At 41.8% G+C, this 19,310-nt stretch overlaps 1 protein-coding gene and 1 long non-coding RNA gene across 6 annotated transcripts in view; one reads left to right on the top strand and one right to left on the bottom strand.

Annotated features, from left to right (window-relative positions):
• On the top strand, positions 1–18,591 carry qki2 (QKI, KH domain containing, RNA binding 2). Of its 2 annotated transcripts, XR_013289220.1 has the most exons (8): positions 2–536; positions 1,593–1,741; positions 3,933–4,049; positions 8,930–9,073; positions 10,964–11,051; positions 11,282–11,566; positions 12,901–14,211; positions 16,881–18,591. XR_013289220.1 is itself a non-coding variant. In XM_077550894.1 (7 exons), the coding sequence occupies exons 1-7, from the start codon at positions 395–397 to the stop codon at positions 12,948–12,950; spliced, it is 951 nt and encodes a 316-aa protein (XP_077407020.1). In that variant the 5' UTR covers positions 1–394; the 3' UTR covers positions 12,951–14,398. The 2 variants fall into 2 exon arrangements, 1 of the variants encoding a protein (XP_077407020.1); XM_077550894.1 differs by lacking the exon at positions 16,881–18,591 and having other exon boundaries at positions 1–536; positions 12,925–14,398.
• The window catches only part of LOC144038410 (uncharacterized), a 37,194-nt gene that overhangs the window by 3,331 nt on the left and 14,553 nt on the right, over positions 1–19,310 (bottom strand). The window lies entirely within an intron of this gene.

The following is a 19,310-nucleotide window of genomic DNA, read 5'->3' as shown; positions in this document are numbered from 1 at the left end:
ATCATATGATAGCGAGCCCAAGTCCGCGAGTACCGCAGCCGCCACCAACTTGTTCGCGGTCCACTTCGAACAACTCTCAAAGGGAACTTTTTCTCCCCCTCTCCCTTCAATTTCAAAACAACTTTAGAGTCGCCGGGGGAGGTGGTCGAGGAGGGGCTCGCATCATCCGGAGACGAGTCGGGCTCGGAACCGAGCTGGGGAGGGGGGGCGGCTGTGATTTGAAGAGTAGCCGCTTGAGAGACACGCTCGTCGGCCGGAAGACGGTGGTGTCCTGGCACAGCTCCGTTTGGGGACTTTTGTGTGTGTTTGTTTTTATCACCCCCCCCACCCCCACCACGCAGTATTTTTTTTATATTAAATCCAACCAGAGTGCTTTTGCGTCAACGCTTGAGCCATGGTCGGGGAGACAGAGGTGAAAGAGAGACCCAAGTCCAACCCGGACTACTTAATGCAGCTCATGAACGACAGGAAGGTGATGAGTTCCTTGCCCAACTTCAGTGGCATCTTCACACATCTGGAGCGGCTGCTGGATGAAGGTAAGGTGGTGAGGGGATGGAGGGGAGGAGTTGGGGGGTACTCCGGCATGTCACTTTAAACTGGCCAAATCTGATATTTTTTTAAAGTTGATATCTCCTACAATACGCCTTTCTCTGTGCTTTATCAGTTCCACACATGCGCGCTGAGTGAGTGAGTGAGCGAGCGTGTGAGTGATTGAGTTGGTGATGGGAACAAACAGACAGTTGTTAGTCTTTTGCCAGTGACCTAATGCGCAGGCTTATGGTGGGAGTGATGCAGCCCATCCCTGCACAGGAACGACACATGTCACTGGGCAACTTGTTCCATTCCTCTTCACCGAAGCGCAGATACCCAAAGAATTACATCATTCTAATAGTGTCCGCTCGTCATTTTTTAATACTAATTCAAGCTTAGCGCTCGTTACTTGAGTTTTTTTTTTTTTTTTTGCACCACATGATAGCGTGACGTCCTTAGTCCATTTCAGAGTTACGTGGACACGTGTTGCGCATCAACTCATGCTAATAACCATGTCAGATATTCATCTTGTTACACGAAACAAACACAAGCTCGAGCTTCTTTCACTTCTCATTTTCAAAGTGACCCAAAAAGCGGAGGGTCACGACAGGTCGTTAACTCATTCACTGCCGGCCTGCCAAAAATGGATTTTTGACGTCTATAGCCGTCACTGGCACTGAATGAGTTAAGGGATTGAAGCTAGCCACCAAGCCTGCTGAGGTCAGACGATATTTTGCGCCTCAAGGCAGCCATTGGGCCGTGTTTGCGTGCGGTCGGCATGTAAGCACTTATTATTGCGCCGGGGTGTCATTACAGAGGCATTGTGGGCCACCGGGTCGAGCCTAAACAAACATTACAAGCATGACAGTGTTTTAATGGGGGCCTCATGCGCATAACAGCAGACGTGTTTTCAAAATGAGCAATCCTTTCTGTCTGGTTTCATCATCGGGTCACGGTGACCTCCGGAGCATATTTACTGGGTTAAAAGGGAACATGTGTCAACAATAGCAGGAGGAAACTGTCAGCGTTGTCTCATGGGTCTCGTCTTTCTTGTCCGGCAGAGATCGGGCGGGTACGCAAGGACATGTACAACGACACGGTGAACGGAGGCATGTTCAACGGACGCGACATGGAAGAGCTGCCCGAAGCCGTCGGCCCGGTTGCCCAGCTGCAGGAGAAGCTCTACGTGCCGGTCAAAGAGTACCCCGACGTGAGTTGGGGCCAGTGTGTGACCTTCGAACCCGCTCTGCCAGCTGTTTACTTTTCGCCCTTTTATCTCCTGGCGGGGAGAGGAGGGCAAAAAGTCAGTTGGGCTTCACTAGACTGTCCATGTCAATAAGAATAGCCGTGAGGCCATTTTAGCCAATCAGAAGCCAGAGGAAAGACTTATCCAGAAAAAATAGTGAAATGTAAAACTATGAAACTCTTGAATTACAAATTTGAGAATGATATTAAAATGACCTTCAAATCAAAATGGCAGAGCACCTGCGCATTTGCCAGCATGGTTGCTTTATTCATTTTCCTGTGCAGTGATGGACATCCGTGCCGGATTTTGTGAAAATCGGACGCCCTTATGGCGAAATGCTAATGGCTAATACACATCCGTATTTGCGTTAGGATACAGTTTGTTGTGTTTTTGACATGTTAAATCCCTCAAATGACGGCTTAGTTGAGCTGTGAGTGCGTAAGTTGTCATGTCATGCAAAGGATAACATTTACAAGCCAGAAAAATGATAAATTAAGCAATCCCTAAAGTCATCGTGTTAATAGGAAATGAGGGCGTTAACGGTGATGTCATACAAAGAAGGCAATTGAGTTCCTGGATCAATGAGAAACAAATGCTTTCTATAAAGACCAGTGATTTTAAAAATGCATCCCACCAATTTAAAATGAGCTGTGATGTCACACAAAAGAGACAATTTACATGCCACGATAATGAGAAATTAAGCGATTTGTAATGAGGTCATTAACTGTGGTTGTCATACAAAGGACATAGAATAATTGCTGGAACAATAAGAAATGAGCGATTTATAAAAACTAGCGATTTTAAAATTCATCCTGCCAACAGGAAATTAGCTCCGACATACAAGGAAACAATTAAGATGCCGGAATAAGAAGAAATTAACCGATTTCTAAAATCAGTGTGCAAAAGGTATTGAGGAAGTAAAACTGTATTCGAAAGTAACAATTTCTAAAGTCATCCAACCGATAGGAAATGAGCTGTGATATCATATGAGACAATTAACAGAATAATAACAAAAGTCTAGTCATCACACCGATAGGAAATGAGGCCGTAAACTGTGACGTCGTACAAATGGCATTTCTAAAAAACGAATGATTTCTAAATTCATCCAACCAATAGGAAATGAACTGTGATGTCCTTCAAAGGAGATCATTTACATGCCAGAATGCTAACATTTAAGCAAAATCGAATCACACTTTATATTAAATCCCCTGAAAATGTTGTTGATTTAGTTGCCGGAATAATAAGGAAAGAATGATTTCTAAAGTCATCAGGCCAATAGAAAATAAACTGTGATGTCATACAAAGGAGGCAAGCCCCCCCCCCCACGATGCTGGAAGTCAATGTTTAATTAAGTTCATCCTGCAAAGTACAGGGATCAGATTACTGTATTCATGTTTACTGATAAATGCTGATTATTCATGCAGTTTTAATCAGCATGACGCTGTGCCTCATCCATATTTATAGGCGCTTAAAAAGGTGGATTAAGTCTTTCCCCTGCCCTAAATATAAGGCCCTATAACGCACACGTGCATCCGGCACATCCTCCCGACTGACTGCCAAGTACAGTTAAGCACTTCAATATGAGTTGTGTTGATCCGGATTGAAGGGCTCACATGATTTTTTTTCCCCCTCCACAATTTTTATTGTTTTTTTTTTATTCCCTACCCTTCACCTCCCCTCCGCCGCGACCGCGCATCATCTCGCCAATCAACCAGCACAATGACAGGCTGTCCTCACTCACATGACGGCGGGGCAAACGCTTGAGATCAAGGTTAAATTTAGAGGGGCCCTTCGTCTCTATCAGTGCGTGCGCGCCCATGTGAGGCAGAGGTCAGCGCGCCGGCCGACGTGTAGCTACTGAGTACGGTATTGTGTGTTTGTATGTGAGGCGAGGAGACACACGTACGCGCTCACACACACACACGGGGGGCAGCTGTCTTGTTAATCACTCAGTCTCCGTGACAGATAAGGTTAAGCGAGTGCCGCCGTCCTCTCATGCCGCCAAGCGCCCCCTATAATGATCTATTTTGGTCTCGCTTGGTAACGCAAACACATCACACAAGCCGACCCCAAATGGACTCATGTCAAATGCGACCACCCCCCCCCCCCCTTCTTGTGTATGATATTATTTTTATTCTTTTGCTTTGGTACACAGTTCAACTTTGTCGGGAGGATCCTGGGCCCGCGCGGACTGACGGCCAAACAGCTGGAGGCGGAGACCGGCTGCAAGATCATGGTGCGCGGCAAAGGCTCAATGCGGGACAAGAAGAAGGTACGCGTCACTCTTTAACAGGCTCCAGGGTCGTTTGCAGATCGTGTTTTATTGCATTTACGAAAAGGGCTCGCCAATTAAATGAGCTGTAAGGGACAGCTGTGGCTCTAGGGCTCCCCCTTGAGTTGTGAAGTGTCATTTAATTTCAGTTAGCACAATAAACATGCTAAGCGCTAACGGGCTACGTCAGTGTTTATTCGCGTCTCTCATTGAACCGTTTCTAGTAGTCTATATTTATGGTTTAAACTAGCGTGAGTATACCCAGGCAGGCTAAAGTTTCTCATCTCGTGACCCTTATGAGGATAAACGGCATAGAAAATTGATGGATGGAGAAATCGTTAACGCAGTAGTAAGAAACAGCTGTGGCTCCACTAAATCAACCTGACGACTGATCAAATTCTTTAACAAGATACGTCCGTGACTCTGCGTAATTATTTAAATACGTTTACCATTACAGAAGCTAATTAAGATGAGCCAACCAATAAACCCGCTAAGAGCTAACAGGACACTTTTATTTTTGCTATTACCGTACATGACAATTACGTTTTCTGAAAAAAAACCCTGCTTATTTAAGTACACCTAAAGAATATTTGTAGCTCAAATGTCACCCCTAGAGTTGTGAATTTCCTTTCAATGGTTCGCCAACAATGTGCTACCAGTTTGTGTTTTTGCTTCTCATAAGGAATGTGTATTCATATTTTTTTTAAAGTTACATTTACTGACAGAAATTCGTTTTTAAAGGGTCAACTCGGAACAGTTTGCAAAGCGTCCTTTACAGAAGCTAAGGAATCCAATAAATGTGCTAATGCAACATTTCTGCTTGTCCGGAATGTTTGCACATGTTGTTGACTTGAAAGGAGTCACTTATTAAAGGAAACTCCACCCGCATTGACTTTCGATTGATAGCCAGTGAATGAACGTCGTTACCGCAACAGAACAGAACACGACTCACTTTGAATATTACGGTGTATTTACTGACCATCCATGATTGTGTAAGTAGAAGCACATATGCTAGCTTTAACGCGACATAAGATGTGTCCAGGCTGGTCACGTATGATCCAGTACGTTATCGGCGCTAGCCATTGCAAAAGCAGCAGTAGTAGTAAAATTATAATAAGCAAGAGTAGAAGATTTCGACTGTATTATATTAAAGATGAAAGTGACATATTTCTGCTTTAAAGTGGCATCGTGTTAATCAAGGCATTAATCGAGGGAAGCCTCACTTCCTGTTTTCACAGGAAGTACCGTTCCTTTGACATGCTCAAAATAATTGTAATGACTAGTGTCAGGAGGCGTCCAGACATCACAAGTCGATATTTCTCAATAGTGAATGTCGGAAATGGGCTAGACTACAAAATATAATGACATTGGGTGTTGCCTTCTGGGACCGTCTGAAATCATAGTTTTCCTCCTAATACCGAGCCATCTATCTATCTAGCCTACCTAGTATCCACAAAATGCAAATGGGCGTTGCCTTCAGGGGCCGTCTCAAATCACAGCTTTCCACGCATTGTCTGTCTATTTATTTATCTATATCTAGAATTTAGTGTTGCCTTGGGATTGTCTGAAATCCTAACTTTTCTCAACATCATCTATCGGCAGACTGTAATTGGGTGTTGCCTTCGGGGACTGTCTGAAATCAAAGCTTTTTTTTCTCCTCACATCATCTGTCTCTATATTTCCACAGAATGTAACTGGGCGTTGCCTTCAGGGGCTGTTTGAAATCATATCTATCTATCTATCTATCTATCTATCTATCTATCTATACGCCATCCACAATGTGTTTTCAGTTTCTCTCCTTGTCCCGCTGCTTAGTCCATCTGTCTTTCCTTCCTCTCCCCTGGCGTCTCCTCCCGTTGGATGGCTCCAGCTTTCCAAACGGCAGGTGGAGCAAGTCCAGCATTCCATGTGACGCCCCCCACCCACCTCTCTTTCTCTCCCTCTCTCTCTGTAGAACATTCCCTACCCCGCACACCCTCTGAGAGAGACGCATACACAGAGGAAGGAAAACAGAGACTCAGTGGGAGGGGGGGGAGGCGAAAGAAAGATGTTGACTTTTAGTGCTCTTCAAAACGATACATCTCACTTGACAAAACATTCGCAAAGCGGGCCCGTCTCGCACCCCTGCGTGCACGGCCCACACTGCGACGGACGCTTTCGTAACCTGGTTTTCCAGCGTGTGGTTGCATCAAATATTTATCTCCCATTACTTTTTTGGGGGGGAGTTATGAAATATGAACTAGAGCCGAGACGCTAAAATTGTTCACCATCCATTTTCCTTGCCTTTGGGCAGGATCAATGGCGTGTTGCGGTGCTAATGTTTAGCTTGGAATTGTTTATCAAAGATTTAGCTTTTTTTTAGCGCAATGCATCCATTTTTTATATTGCTTATTCTCAATTGAGTCACAGGTAGGTTAGAGCCTACCCAGAATGACAAATATGGAAAACCTCCATCCATTTGCAAACTCCCACTTTAACACAAGCTAACACTGTTCGCTAACCCTAATGCAGCTAAGCTTACCTTTTGACTTTGACATAATAGTGCTTCAGTTCTTTCGTACTTCAATTTCATCCATCGGAGTTGATCTGGTCATTGCGGAGGAACTCTTAAGTGTGTGTGTGTGTGTGTGGGGGGGGGGGGGGGGGGTATTATGATAATTACTGTTTGGCAACGGGGGAGGCAGAAGTGTAGAATGGCTCTACACAGATAGGCATATAATTAAAGAATTACTTGGTTATTTAATTTCACACTTGGGTGGGCGGGCACTCCTGCTAAGCTAAAAACACCCAATAATGATGTGATTTGAGTAGCATCATAGCCCGGTTTAGCTTAGCTTAGCATAGCATAGCATGGCAGTTAAATCGGTAAAGTGGCCAAGCATGGTTCGAGCGACTTTCAAAAATAAAAATTAAATAAAAACTCAACCTGATCTCTTTCACATCACATTAGCCTTTCAAGCTAGCATCAATGCAGGGAGGCTGCTGGCACTTTTACTAGTCAGTTTTCTTGTTAATTATGCTTCAATGAAAGTTCATTTGTACAGATTTGACATGTTAACCCGTAAAAAAAATATTTAATATTTCAGCAAAAGTGGGAAAAGTAAATAATTTGATCAGTTCGCATGGCTACGGCTAACTCATGCACACATTAAGACAACCTTTGGACATAAAAACAAAAAAAAACTGAATACAGTAATGATTAGTAAGATAATGGGGATGACATAATATAGTGAAACAATGAGCACACCCGGTCATGTAAAGGTCAACACTCCTGTGACTGAATATGCCGGTAGTTAAATATGTTGCTAGATAAAGCACATAGTAGTGATAAGCGTATTGCAATGATTGTGACTTGTCAAAAATTGCGGGAAGGTTTGGTGATTTGGGGAGTTTTAGAAAGTTGCACAACCCATGACAAACAAGTTATTTCTTGAATCCTTGTTTCCTGTAATTAGATCTCATTATTAACTCATTTACTGCCATTGACGTCTATAGACGTCAAAAATTCATTTGAACTATTTCTATTAGTTTATCATTTTTTTCCCACTTTTTTTAACAAGAGTATGAAAACCTAAACAAATTTTATTGCACATTTAGAACAGATATAAAATGTGTGATGAATTGTGAGTTAACTAGTGAAGTCATGCGATTAATTACAAGTAAAAAAATTAATCACCTGACTCACTAATTTTTAATCATCTTTTCTTAAAAAAAAGACTTAAAAAAGAAAAAAATATATTTTAAGATAATCTTTTCTTTAAAAAAAGATTTTAAAAAGAAAAGATGATTAAAAATGAGTGGCGTCAGGCGATTTAAATTTGTCATTGGAATTAATCGCATGACTTCACTAGTTAACTCACATTTTATCTGTTCTAAATATACAATAAAAAATTCTAGGTTTTCATACTCTTGTCAACAAAAGTGGAAAAAAAATTTAAACTAATAAAAAATTGTTAAAATGAATTTTTGACGTATATAGGCGTCAATGGCAGTGAATGAGTTAAAGGGAAAGTCAACCCCCCCGAAATATGCCTTGCAGCCCCACTAGTCTAAATGTGGTATTCTGGTTAATATTGCGTTGGAAAAATATGAGTTAAGCAGCAAAATCCAGCAGTTTTTGTCAATATCAGAAGGCGGCCATTTTGCCACTTGCTGTCGCATGAAAATGACATCACAGTTGCTCAGGTGACAACCAATCACAGCCCAGCTCAGCTTCAGAAAACAAGTGAGCTGCATAGTTTATATTCTACGTACAAATGCAATATTAATCAGAATTAGACTTTTGAGGTCGCATATAACATATTATTGTCAACAAAAGTTTAAGGTTGACTTTTAAATAAATACATTGGAATTGAATTCATTTTTATTGTATAGTTTTAACTATTTATTTGGCATTACAGTTTATTCGTCTTCTGACAATTGAATCGTCTTTAGTGGCTTAACATGCTGAAAAAGTCACCTATTTTTGCAAGCATGTGAATTGAATGTGAATGTAAATTACTAAGTAAAGCTAAATTGCAAAGATTTTCACCCATGCCATCTCTTGTAAAAAAAAAAATAAAAATCACAGATCGAGGCAAAATTAAGTATACATGTCACAATGAATGAGTCGTGGCCAAAATTGGACAGGAAGTTGGCCATTTTGGTTTGAAACAGCCATTTTGGGCAAATTCCAGGACCCGTGCTCATATGAAATCATCCTCTGGATTCCTAAATTCCATTCAACTTTAAAATGGGTCACACTGACCCGTACCATAACAGAAGGATGAAAAAAAAACAAAAAAAACACCCAGAGCGCCACGTTGTAGCGCGTGAATGAGAAAACTGCCCCACGCCGCGCATACAAACTGAGCGTGCTTGTTGTCGCTCTCCCTTCCCAGGAGGAGATGAACCGAGGCAAGCCCAACTGGGAGCACCTGAGCGAGGACCTTCACGTCCTGATCACGGTGGAGGACACGCACAACCGCGCCAAGATCAAACTGCAGCGGGCCATCAACGAAGTCAAGAAACTCCTCGTCCCCGCCGTGAGTATCCCGGAGGAAACGGGGGATGAGAATTTAGCGTTTTGGTATGCACGGAAGGGGGGAGATGAGGAGGGGGGGGGGGGTTTGTCGGTCCAAAAGTGTGTGTGTGAGTATGTGTAAGGGGTTAGGGTAATTAGGGAACACGCACAAAAAGGGGTTGCCACGGCAACGCCGGGTTGTTTGAAAGGCTGCGCGAATGAATGGCGAGTCTGTTCACTCGTCCTCCCCACTCCATCACTCCTTTCACTCGTTCACAACTCACTTCATTCCCAACGACCGGCTACAATATTCCTTTTTTTTTTTTCTCTCTCCCTCTCATCGCTTTTTTTTTTTTTTTTGTCGTCGTCGTTGTCCGCGCACAAGGGGACGTTTTGATTGGACTCCTCGGCATCGCTCGCATTCTCCGGCGCCACCTACATACCCTCCCTCCACTGCTCACATGTGGAAAATAGCACACACACACACACACATAAGCGTATATTGCGAAATGGCAAGACCGCTTCCTCTTGCGACAACCGGCTCGGAATGAAAAGACCAGCGGGTGGAATTCAATTGCAAGTCGAACCCGAAAGGTTAAGGCCGTCAGACGTGGCGGTTGTCGGGAGCGTCGGCACCTGTTCATGTGCACGTGTTGGCTTAACCCCGGCAACTTTGCCTTGAAGCAGTAAATCAGCCCAGCCTCTCGGCAGGCGGTAACTGGAGCTAAGGTGCAACTAGCTCGTTGAGCACGGAATAGCAACAGGCTGCGTGGTGGTGGTGGTGGTATGCGTTTAGCTGTTCGCAGTCTCTGGCGATGACAGGATGTTTACTTGCGGACGCTATTGGGCCAGGTGACGTCAAAGTGTGAATGTGAAGGAAGCTGAAAACATGCTAATTGCATTCGGAGATTTGGGCCTAGAACCTCGGTGCTGTTAGGCAGACGTGCTAACCACTAGGGCAACATACTGCCTGCTTATTATCATCAAAAGTGGCCTTGCATATCTCTGAAAAGGCTTTTAGTTGGACGCATGGTGAGAAGCAGCAATGCAGTGGAAACCACAACAACCAGGTTGCTGGTATGCACCTCAAAAGTCAACAAATAAGTCAAAAATTTGACAAGGAAAGCGCTGCTGATCTGCACCGGATAAACTTGATTTGATTATTTTCTCACCTTTTCCTTGTCTTTTTTTGTTGATCGCTTGGGAGAACTGTTATTGTGCTGGTGGCGGCCATTTTGAGATGATCAATTTAGGGATGGAACCGATTATCGTCCGGGCCCGGTTATCAGTGGCGATATTCGGCATTTTGACGAATATCGGTTTCGGCCTTTTAAATAAAAAATAAATAATTGATGGCCGATAAAAAATGTATTTAAAACTGCGTTAACCCCAGGGAGCTAAATTTTCAGTTAACTTTATAAGAGATGCTGCTGACCCTATTTTTGATTGTTTGAAATTATAACAAAGATAAGTAAAAATTTAACAATTTAGATCATTGGAAATTTTGGAGAACTTTATTTACTGGAGAAATTAATACGGCGCCGTTTATTTAAGATTTCATTTAAGCTCATAAAGACGCGCTGATGATCCTGGGAAATCCCTGAACTTTTTGTTAGAATTTTAAAACTACTTAAAACTTGAACATTTTGCAAATCTGAAAAGGTGTTCAATAAATTGAAGTTAAGAAACGGGAATTTGTATTTTTTTTAAATGTTCACGCCAATAGTTGTTTCCCTTTTACTGAAAATGAATCCAAATATCGGCTCCAAATATCGGTTATCGGCCTCCTTCACTACTAATAATCGGTATCGGCCTTGAAAACCCCCCACATCGGTCTCTAATTACCATACAAGATTGTTTGCCCTACGACCTTGACGTTGACATTGATGGAGAATGCGTGCGTCTTTTGTAGGCTGAAGGCGAGGACAACTTGAAGAAAATGCAACTGATGGAGTTGGCCATCCTCAATGGAACCTACAGAGACGCCAATGTCAAGACACGTAAGGATCACAATACAGGATGGGAGGGGTCCGAGGAGGGGGGGGGGGGGGTGAGGAGGGGGGGGTCTTTGCACAGGAGACCACTGTATATACAAACAATGCCTCTGTTCCTTGTAGCATAGACTGTTTGTCCCTTCTTCGTCCCCCTGTCCATTGTGTATACGCTTATGTGTGGGTGCGCACACACAATCATTGTGCATCTTGTGTGTGTGTGTGTGTGTTTCCCGCAGCCACCGCCGGCTTCCCACTCGGCACCCCGCAGGCCCCTCGCATCATCACCGGCCCCACGCCCGTCCTGCCGCCCACCCTGCGCAACCCCGCCCCCGTGACCACGCCCACCATCATGCCTCTGATCCGCCAGATCCAGAGCTCCGCCCTCATGCCGGGCGCCAACCCGCACCCGGCGCTGCTGCAGCAAGGACCCGAGTCGGGGATCATCTACGCGCCCTACGAGTACCCCTACACATTGACGCCCTCCATATTGGAATACCCCATCGACTCGACCGGCGTATTAGGTAAATAATCGCTACGGGTCATCACGTTCCTACATGGACAATGGGTGTATTATGAGACCTGGATACTCGGCTCCAAGGCAAGGCCAAAAATAGCCAATCAAATTATAAATTATATCAATTATTATATAAATTAGTTTACTTAGAAAGTATGAGGCAAATACTTTTATGATTTTTTTGTCGTTATATTGGGGTGGCCCAACCCTTTATCACATTAGAATAGAGCCGCCCCTGCACTAAACTGCAGCTAAATCCCAACTTCATATTCAGAAACAAAATGAGAGCAATCTGTAGTCATTTGACCATTTTTTTAAGCAGTTGATTAATGATTTTGAAAGCACTATATAAATGAAGATGACTTGACACAGAAATTCAAAAAAATGAATGATCAATTTGAAGAATCATTCTTAAATGTTACAATTTTACATGTAAATCGTTAAATTGTAGCTTCATATCTAGAAAAGCGCTACAGAATATCAAATTAATTCATTACTAGTAGTGGTAGTCTCCATCAAATGTACAAATGTAGATTTGAATAGGGCCGGGTATCGATTCTATTTTCCTCAATCGATTCAAATACAATTCGCAAAAGTTCAGTTTGATTCAATTTTGACATTTTTCGATTCCATTCGATTCACCCCACTTCAATCCGATATTGATTAATTATGGAACATCAAGTCTTCTTAAATATCAAGGAGATATTTTTCATTTTTTTTAATCCACAAACATTAAATTCCAAATTCAATTTTGCGGAAGAAGTAACTGCTTAAATGATTTAGTGTTATAATTACGTTAAGTGTTACACATACGTTGGCATCAGCAAGGATGAGATGAAAATAATTTCATAATTCAATGATTGTAAATACAAATTAAAAAGATTCTGATTTTGTACAAGTCAGGTCTTTCATAAATGTAAGAAAATACTTTTAAATTCATGTGAACAGTAAATGTCAAGAAAAAAAGCTTTAAATTTTAATTTCTTAGAAATTTATGGGAAAAAGAGATATTAAAATAATCGATTCATCAAACAGGGAAATCGATTAAATATCGATTATTCGATTTTTTTAAACCCAGCCCTAGTTTTTAAGCATATGGTACGGACCTTAGAAAAATGGACGCTGGGCCGCAAATGGCCCCCGGGCCATAGTTTGGACACCATTGCTTTAAAGTTCCGTGGTGAACTTCAGCTTTACAGACGCCATGTTTGTCTGCATTCGATCAATGCCAAGAGATGGCCGATGGCCGATGGCCGACGGCAGCCATCGGGTGTCCAGCTCTCGTAATACATCCATCCAAAACATTAGCCGGCATGCAGAAGCTCATCGTCGGGCTAATAGTCCCTTCGTCCTGTGTTTTCGCAGGTATGGCTTTCCCAACCAAAGGCTAAGCGATTAGCTATCCATCTTAGTGCACACGGACTGGCTTGCAGAGAGACCCCCGCCCCCCCCTTTCCCGAAACCCTTCCCTTCCAGAACCATCCCGACCAACCCTTCCCTCTAAACGCTTCCAATACGCTACGGCGCAAAAGCTGACAGCTCGCTCACACTGTAGGACGACAGATTCCTCGCGCTATCGTCGAGTGTCCATGGCTTCTTCTCGCTCGTGACGTTCTATTAGCTGACTAGCGTGTTGGTGTGACGCCTTCAATTCTAACCTTTTCTTTAAAAAAAAATAAAAAATAAAATAGTTCCGCTTGTAATTTTAACACTTTTTTGGTAGTTTAGATGTTCTAGCGCGCTGATTGTGATTTAATATATGTTTTAAAAAAAACAACTATTTTATTGATTCCAGTGCCTCATCAGCGTGATTTTGAAGCTACTAGCGAAGCTTTTTTTTTTATAGAAAGTAGCGGTTTGGATTAATCTTTAGAGAACAGAAGACCACAACACGACAAGATTCTGTCCTCATTGAATGGCTTAACCCTCCTGTTATGTGTGATCGCTTGTAAAACAAGGTGTGTGCGTGTGCGTGTGTGTGTGACATGAAATATAGTGTGTATATTATATTTGCAAGGAAAAGAATTAGCCATTTCTGCGTCGCTGCCATGTCGATATATTTGATGCGTGTGTATGGGAGGACAGGTGTTTGCAAAATTTTATTTTTTAAATATTTAGGAAAAATTATTTTAAAAAAATAAGGCCAGCAGAAGATTTTTGCGTAATTTTACATTTTTAAACCCATTTTAAAAAATCCTGTTGTGTTTGTTTCTTACCAATGTTCATGGGTCAATGTGACCCGCTCTATGTTTAATCAACATATATTAATAAAAATAATGAAACTTGTATATTTTTAAATTACTATTTTTTAACCCAAAAGGGAAATCAAATCATCTAAATTGATCAAAAAACACATTTTCAAAGTGCTCAATTTGACTGGCGACATAACAGGAGGGTTAAACCTTCACCCCCCCCTTCCCCCTTTCCGACCCCCACCTTTCCCACCCTCTCACCGTCAGATTTGTGCGCCTTGTCAAATCTCCCGGAAGTGGCCGCCGACGTTGTGTGATGTTTTCTTTTCTGATGAGTAACCTTCTGTGTTCTGTTTTGGCCAACGTCGTCGCGCTTGTTAAGCAGGTGCCATGACGGCTAAGGTACGCCGCCAAGACAAGAGAATCCATCCTTACCAAAGGGTAGTGACCACAGACAGAGGTTAGTTAGCTCACCAGCCACTTTATGTGTACGTGTGTGTGTGCGTGCGCGCGTGCATGCAAACCAAGGGACCAGTTTATGTGCGTGTGTCTTAATTAGCATGGCATGCCGGGCCCGGCGTCAAATGTGAAAACAGTCTCGTCGCAGTAAGAGTGACGTTTCGGGAGGAGCCATGTCAGGAAGGAGGGGAGGGGAGGGGGAGGGGGAAGGGGAGGGGAGGGGGAAGGGGAGGGGAGGGGGAGGGGGAAGGGGAGGGGCGGATGCGCTTATCTCTTGTTCGATAACCCGGGCGGGCGGCCACTCTCAATTAGAGTGAATCACTCCATTCATGTGACTCTCTTCCTTGTGACTCCTGGATTTGGGAGTCCTCTTCCTTTTTTTTTTTTCTGGGGGGGTTTTCTTCTACTTCTTATTATTACCCAGCACGTCCTATGGGAACCTTTTATTTATACCCGATTTCATTCCACTGGTTCCCGCCTTTTGTTGTGAACGATCAAAAGTGTTGTGCCCGACGACTACACGCCACTTAATCCAATTTTACTACTAAAACAGCGTGTGATGACTACTGAAGTCTGTTGTGTTCCAAGCTCTTTTTTTTTTTTTTTTGTATGAAATACTGTTGTTTGTGGTCTTATCAGTCGCCCACTGGACTTTATCATTGGGACTGTTTACATCTTTCATATTCTATTTCCTAGCCAGAGTGGTGCTGTTGCCATGTATTTAGCTGCAAAAAAAAGAAAAGAAAAAAGAAAAAGACATTTGTATATAGGGATTTTAAAGTTGCTTATATGAAGCTAATGGAACAAAATCGCTTGAAAGTATTTGTAGGTTGTTGTTTTTTTTTTTTTAGTTTGTATATTTTTATTTTTACGGTATGCTTTTTATAGATGAAGTGTCTCCATGTAAAAACTTCTATTCCGAGTGTGTAGCTCCTACTGTTCCCTGGAAGGCGGCGTTGTTGCTCTCGTGTGTGTGTGTGTGTTTTTTTTTTTTTTTTTTGGATTTTGTTGTTGTTTTTAAAAGATGAGGTGACCTTCTCAATGCACAGGCCTCATGACTGTTTTATGCAATACAGATATGGACTAGCTAGCTGCAATATGTATGTGTGTGAGCAGTGGTGCTCCTGTTGTACAAAACGAGCGAAAAAAAAAAAAAAGACACTAAAAGGCAATAAAGACGACTATTGAGAACAAAATAAATCTCCAAAGACAACCTAAAGACTCTAAATTCTTGTAGTTAGACTGTCTATTTTCAATTTGTTTCCTCTAAAAAAACAAACAAGTCACCATCTTTTAACCTCTCATCGCTGTCTCTTACTATGGCACCTGTCTGCTCACAGTAGCCATTAGCCCGCTCTGCTAATACTTCCTAGCCAATGGAGCAAAGCATAATCAATATTAATCATAATCAGTCAAGCCTTACTCGCAAATCTAGCCGCTTACAACGAGAGGGTCACGCTCTCACCCACATGAAACCATGCCGTCCATTGCTTACCCAAAGTGCACGTGGTGCTAAATCTGCAGGCGACCACCTGGACAAGCTACATGCCACAATCACAAAGACGCATATTTAGAAGAGAAAATTATGTTAGCAAAAAAAGTTACAAAGCTGTATATTTTCTCAAGAAATTGGCTTTTTTATGAAAAAAATTATTTTTATTATCTTATTGTACTTTTTTGAGTACAGCAATCTTATTTTAATTGAGAGAAGAAAAATGTGTATATTTTGAGGTGAAAAAAGTTGTATATTGTTAATATTATAAATATAGTATATTTTCTGCTGGATAAACATTTTTGGAAGGGAAAAAATGAAGTACGATTTTTTTTTATGTATTTATTTTTTTGAGGATCAAAATAAATTAAAAACAAGTTGTTTTTTTAGGAAAAACATTCTTAGAGAAAAATATATCTATGTATGTTTTCAAATATTTACATTTTTTTAGAAAAAGTCAAATATTAAAATTCCATTGTTCACGTAAAAAACATTTTTGAGAAAATATTTGAAAAACATTTTTTTAAATTTAAATAAAATAATATTTTTCAAGAGGAATAAACATGTTTTTTGCAAAGAAAAAAGTTGTATATTGTAAAGAAAAAAATATTTTCTGGACCCCCCCCCCCCCCAAAAAAAAAAACATCTTAGATCGAGAGATTTTGGTATATTTTAGTAATATTTAGAGTAAAAAAAAAAAAAAGCTTTGTTTTTTAGGAAAAAGGTCTGATCTTAAAAAGTTGGATATATTCAAGAACAAAAATATCTTAAATAAAAATGCTTTTCAGGAAAAATCTTGTATTTCCAAGAATAAAAGTTAGAATTTTTTCCAGAGAATACTGTCACGTGTGCAGTCACATCTTTATGTATCCCCGTGTGCACTTTGGGTAATCACAGGCTAGTGTCTCCTCCTCTGCCTCATGGTTTCACCGTCTGGTAGCATGAGTAGCGTCACGGTAGCGACGGTCACATGACGCTGGGGGCAGCCAAGCATCTGCCCCGAGCACCGTGTGCAACCGCCGTAGAGGAAAAAAAATGCCTTGTTGTCATCCCGACGCCACTAGCTGAAACTAATCTCTTTTCTATCTTTTGTTTTTCTTTTTATGTCCCCTTCTGTGTGCCCTTTTTTTTTGGTTCCATTTCCTTTCCTGGTCTGTCTGTGTCCCGTCTAACTCTAGCTACCACGGCAACTAACCCATGACACCTTTTCCACCCACTGATGACCCCCCCGCACCCCCCACCACCCGTCTCATTGGAGAAACACAAACCCCACCACCCACCCCCGGCCCCGCTGCTCTCCTCCCCTTTCCTCCGCGCCCCACCCCCTCCCACCCCTACCCGGCTCAGCCAACCAGAAGCCGGCGCCGGGACCGACCCTTCCGTCTAACCAGCAGCGGACGGCGGCCGCGGCGGTGATAACCCAGCAGGGACCGCTGCCATCGAACTTTTAGCCCACGTGCCTTCCTCTCGCATATCGCCCACCGTTGCCATTGTGGGGGTCCAAATGAGCTCCAACATTAGCAATAATTACAACTCTTCTTTATAAGTTAGCTACTGAAGATGCTAATTGTTCTCACCCTGCACTCGAACCGTCCACAGAGAGAGAGGTGTTGATATTGTGCATTTTACTTGATTTCAACGAGCAATCAACCGTGGCGTTAACATGTTAGCATTCTGACTCGGCGTTTTTGTTTTTTTTTGCACAACTTGCTATATGTTAGCATACCAACTGTTAGCATGTTAACATTTTTAATTTGGAGTAATAAACAACTACGTGGCAGGATAAAAAAAAAATAATAATAACCACCCAGAATGCATTTTATTATGAAAACAGGCAAACTGTTAGCATGCTAGTATTTTGTGAGTCCTCATTTGAAAAGTAAAAACTTTAATGACCATCCTAAGGGAATTCCCTTCTAATTTTGAAAACGAGCTGATGGCATGTTAGCATTTTCTCATTTGTAATGGTACAGGCTGGGATGTCAAATCCCTATCGATCCCGCCACAGTGCTTTTTGTACTCTGTTAGCTAGCTTGCTACACATTAGCAATACCAACAGTTAACATTAATAAACGTGCTAACGTATTTTTTCAATCCTCATCATAAATCGGATCCGACTATAGGGCAAGATGTAAACTCCTTATCAACATATCTTGATATATGCTAGCATAGCAACTGTTAGCATGCTAGCATGTTATCCGTTTCAATTACAAATAGCACCTGACTGCTATTATTTAAACAGTTTAAAAGTTTTACTTGATTTTCTTTTATTACTTCTTCCTTCCTTCCTTGCTATTTTTTTTTCTTTTAAATGTCACTGACGTTTTAAAGAGTGCCTTATTGAGTTTTGCGCTTCCATTAACTTTGTCAAGTGAAGTCAAATGCCAAGGCGGATCCTCTCTCTCTCTCTCTCTCTCCGCCAAAAAAGAAAGTGAAATCCAAAAAGGCCAAAGTATCGCAGTCATCAAGTCGAGCATTCTGATGCTTCTTTCGCAAGTCTGTGAGTCAACACGCGGGGTTTAAATGCCAAGTGCACACACGTGAAAGGAAGCTTGCACAACAACTGAACAAAAGTGCCTTTTAAAAAAAAACACTAGTATTACATTTTTATTACTATTTTACCTCTCTTCATTTTATTGCCCAATCCCTGTCTAAGTGCCACACAGTATTACGCACTGATCTATAAGATGTCTTTTTATGTATGTGTGAGGATGGAACACTGTTATATGATTATTGTCACAACTTGCCCGCACATACTATATATAAACGAGCACATGCAACACAGCCAACTGAGGCCTTTGGTATCAAAACATGACGGGGTTGTAACACCTGTAACGAGTTTATATGTATTTTTATATGCTGTTTTGTACATTAAATGACCTTTTCAGAGTTGATGCCTTACTATATATATCTATATACAAAAGTGTGTCCTGAAATACTGGATATGTTTTGTGTGTTAACTGGAGCCTTTGAGATGAGCGCCACCGCTTGCCTCTTGTGCCTTTAATTTTTAATTTTTTTTTTTTTTGTGGTCCTTTTGACAATTAACAGTAGTTCCATATTAATCTGCCCTTCAGCGGCCACTGTATAGGCTGTACTAAACTTTTCTGTGTTTAACCACTTTAATTGTATCTGCTTTTTTTTTGGGGGGGGGGGGGTTCTTTAAAAAAAAAAATCTACATAAAAAGATGAATATGGGAATGATGGTCTCTTTAACATTGTTTGCAGAAATAACGTTGTAATCATTAAACTCTTTGTTGTAAAAACTAACCAACTTTGTTGCTTCTCTCACTCTCTTTGTAGCACTTAATTATGCAAATGGGCTTCATTTCTGCATACTAATCACCAAAAACAAGGCCTAGTTTTCACACATACACACAATAAAAAAAAAAAACACACACACACATCCCTTTAGATGAAATGCGGGGAAAAGGCCACGAAGGTTCCATCCCACTTCCCCCTTTTCCCTGTCTTCTCTCCATCCTGTCTCCCACTTGAAGAGGGCATTACACATATTTGTGCAATAAGAGAGAACAAAACACACCCGGTCTCGCCATGGTTTCTGCGAGGCATGCAACATGTATAACAAGAAGGTGGGGGGGGGGGGG

The sequence above is a fragment of the Vanacampus margaritifer genome, chromosome 18 (genome assembly GCF_051991255.1).
Source record: "Vanacampus margaritifer isolate UIUO_Vmar chromosome 18, RoL_Vmar_1.0, whole genome shotgun sequence".
NCBI lineage: Eukaryota > Metazoa > Chordata > Actinopteri > Syngnathiformes > Syngnathidae > Vanacampus > Vanacampus margaritifer.
This window is presented reverse-complemented; position numbering and strand designations above follow the sequence as displayed.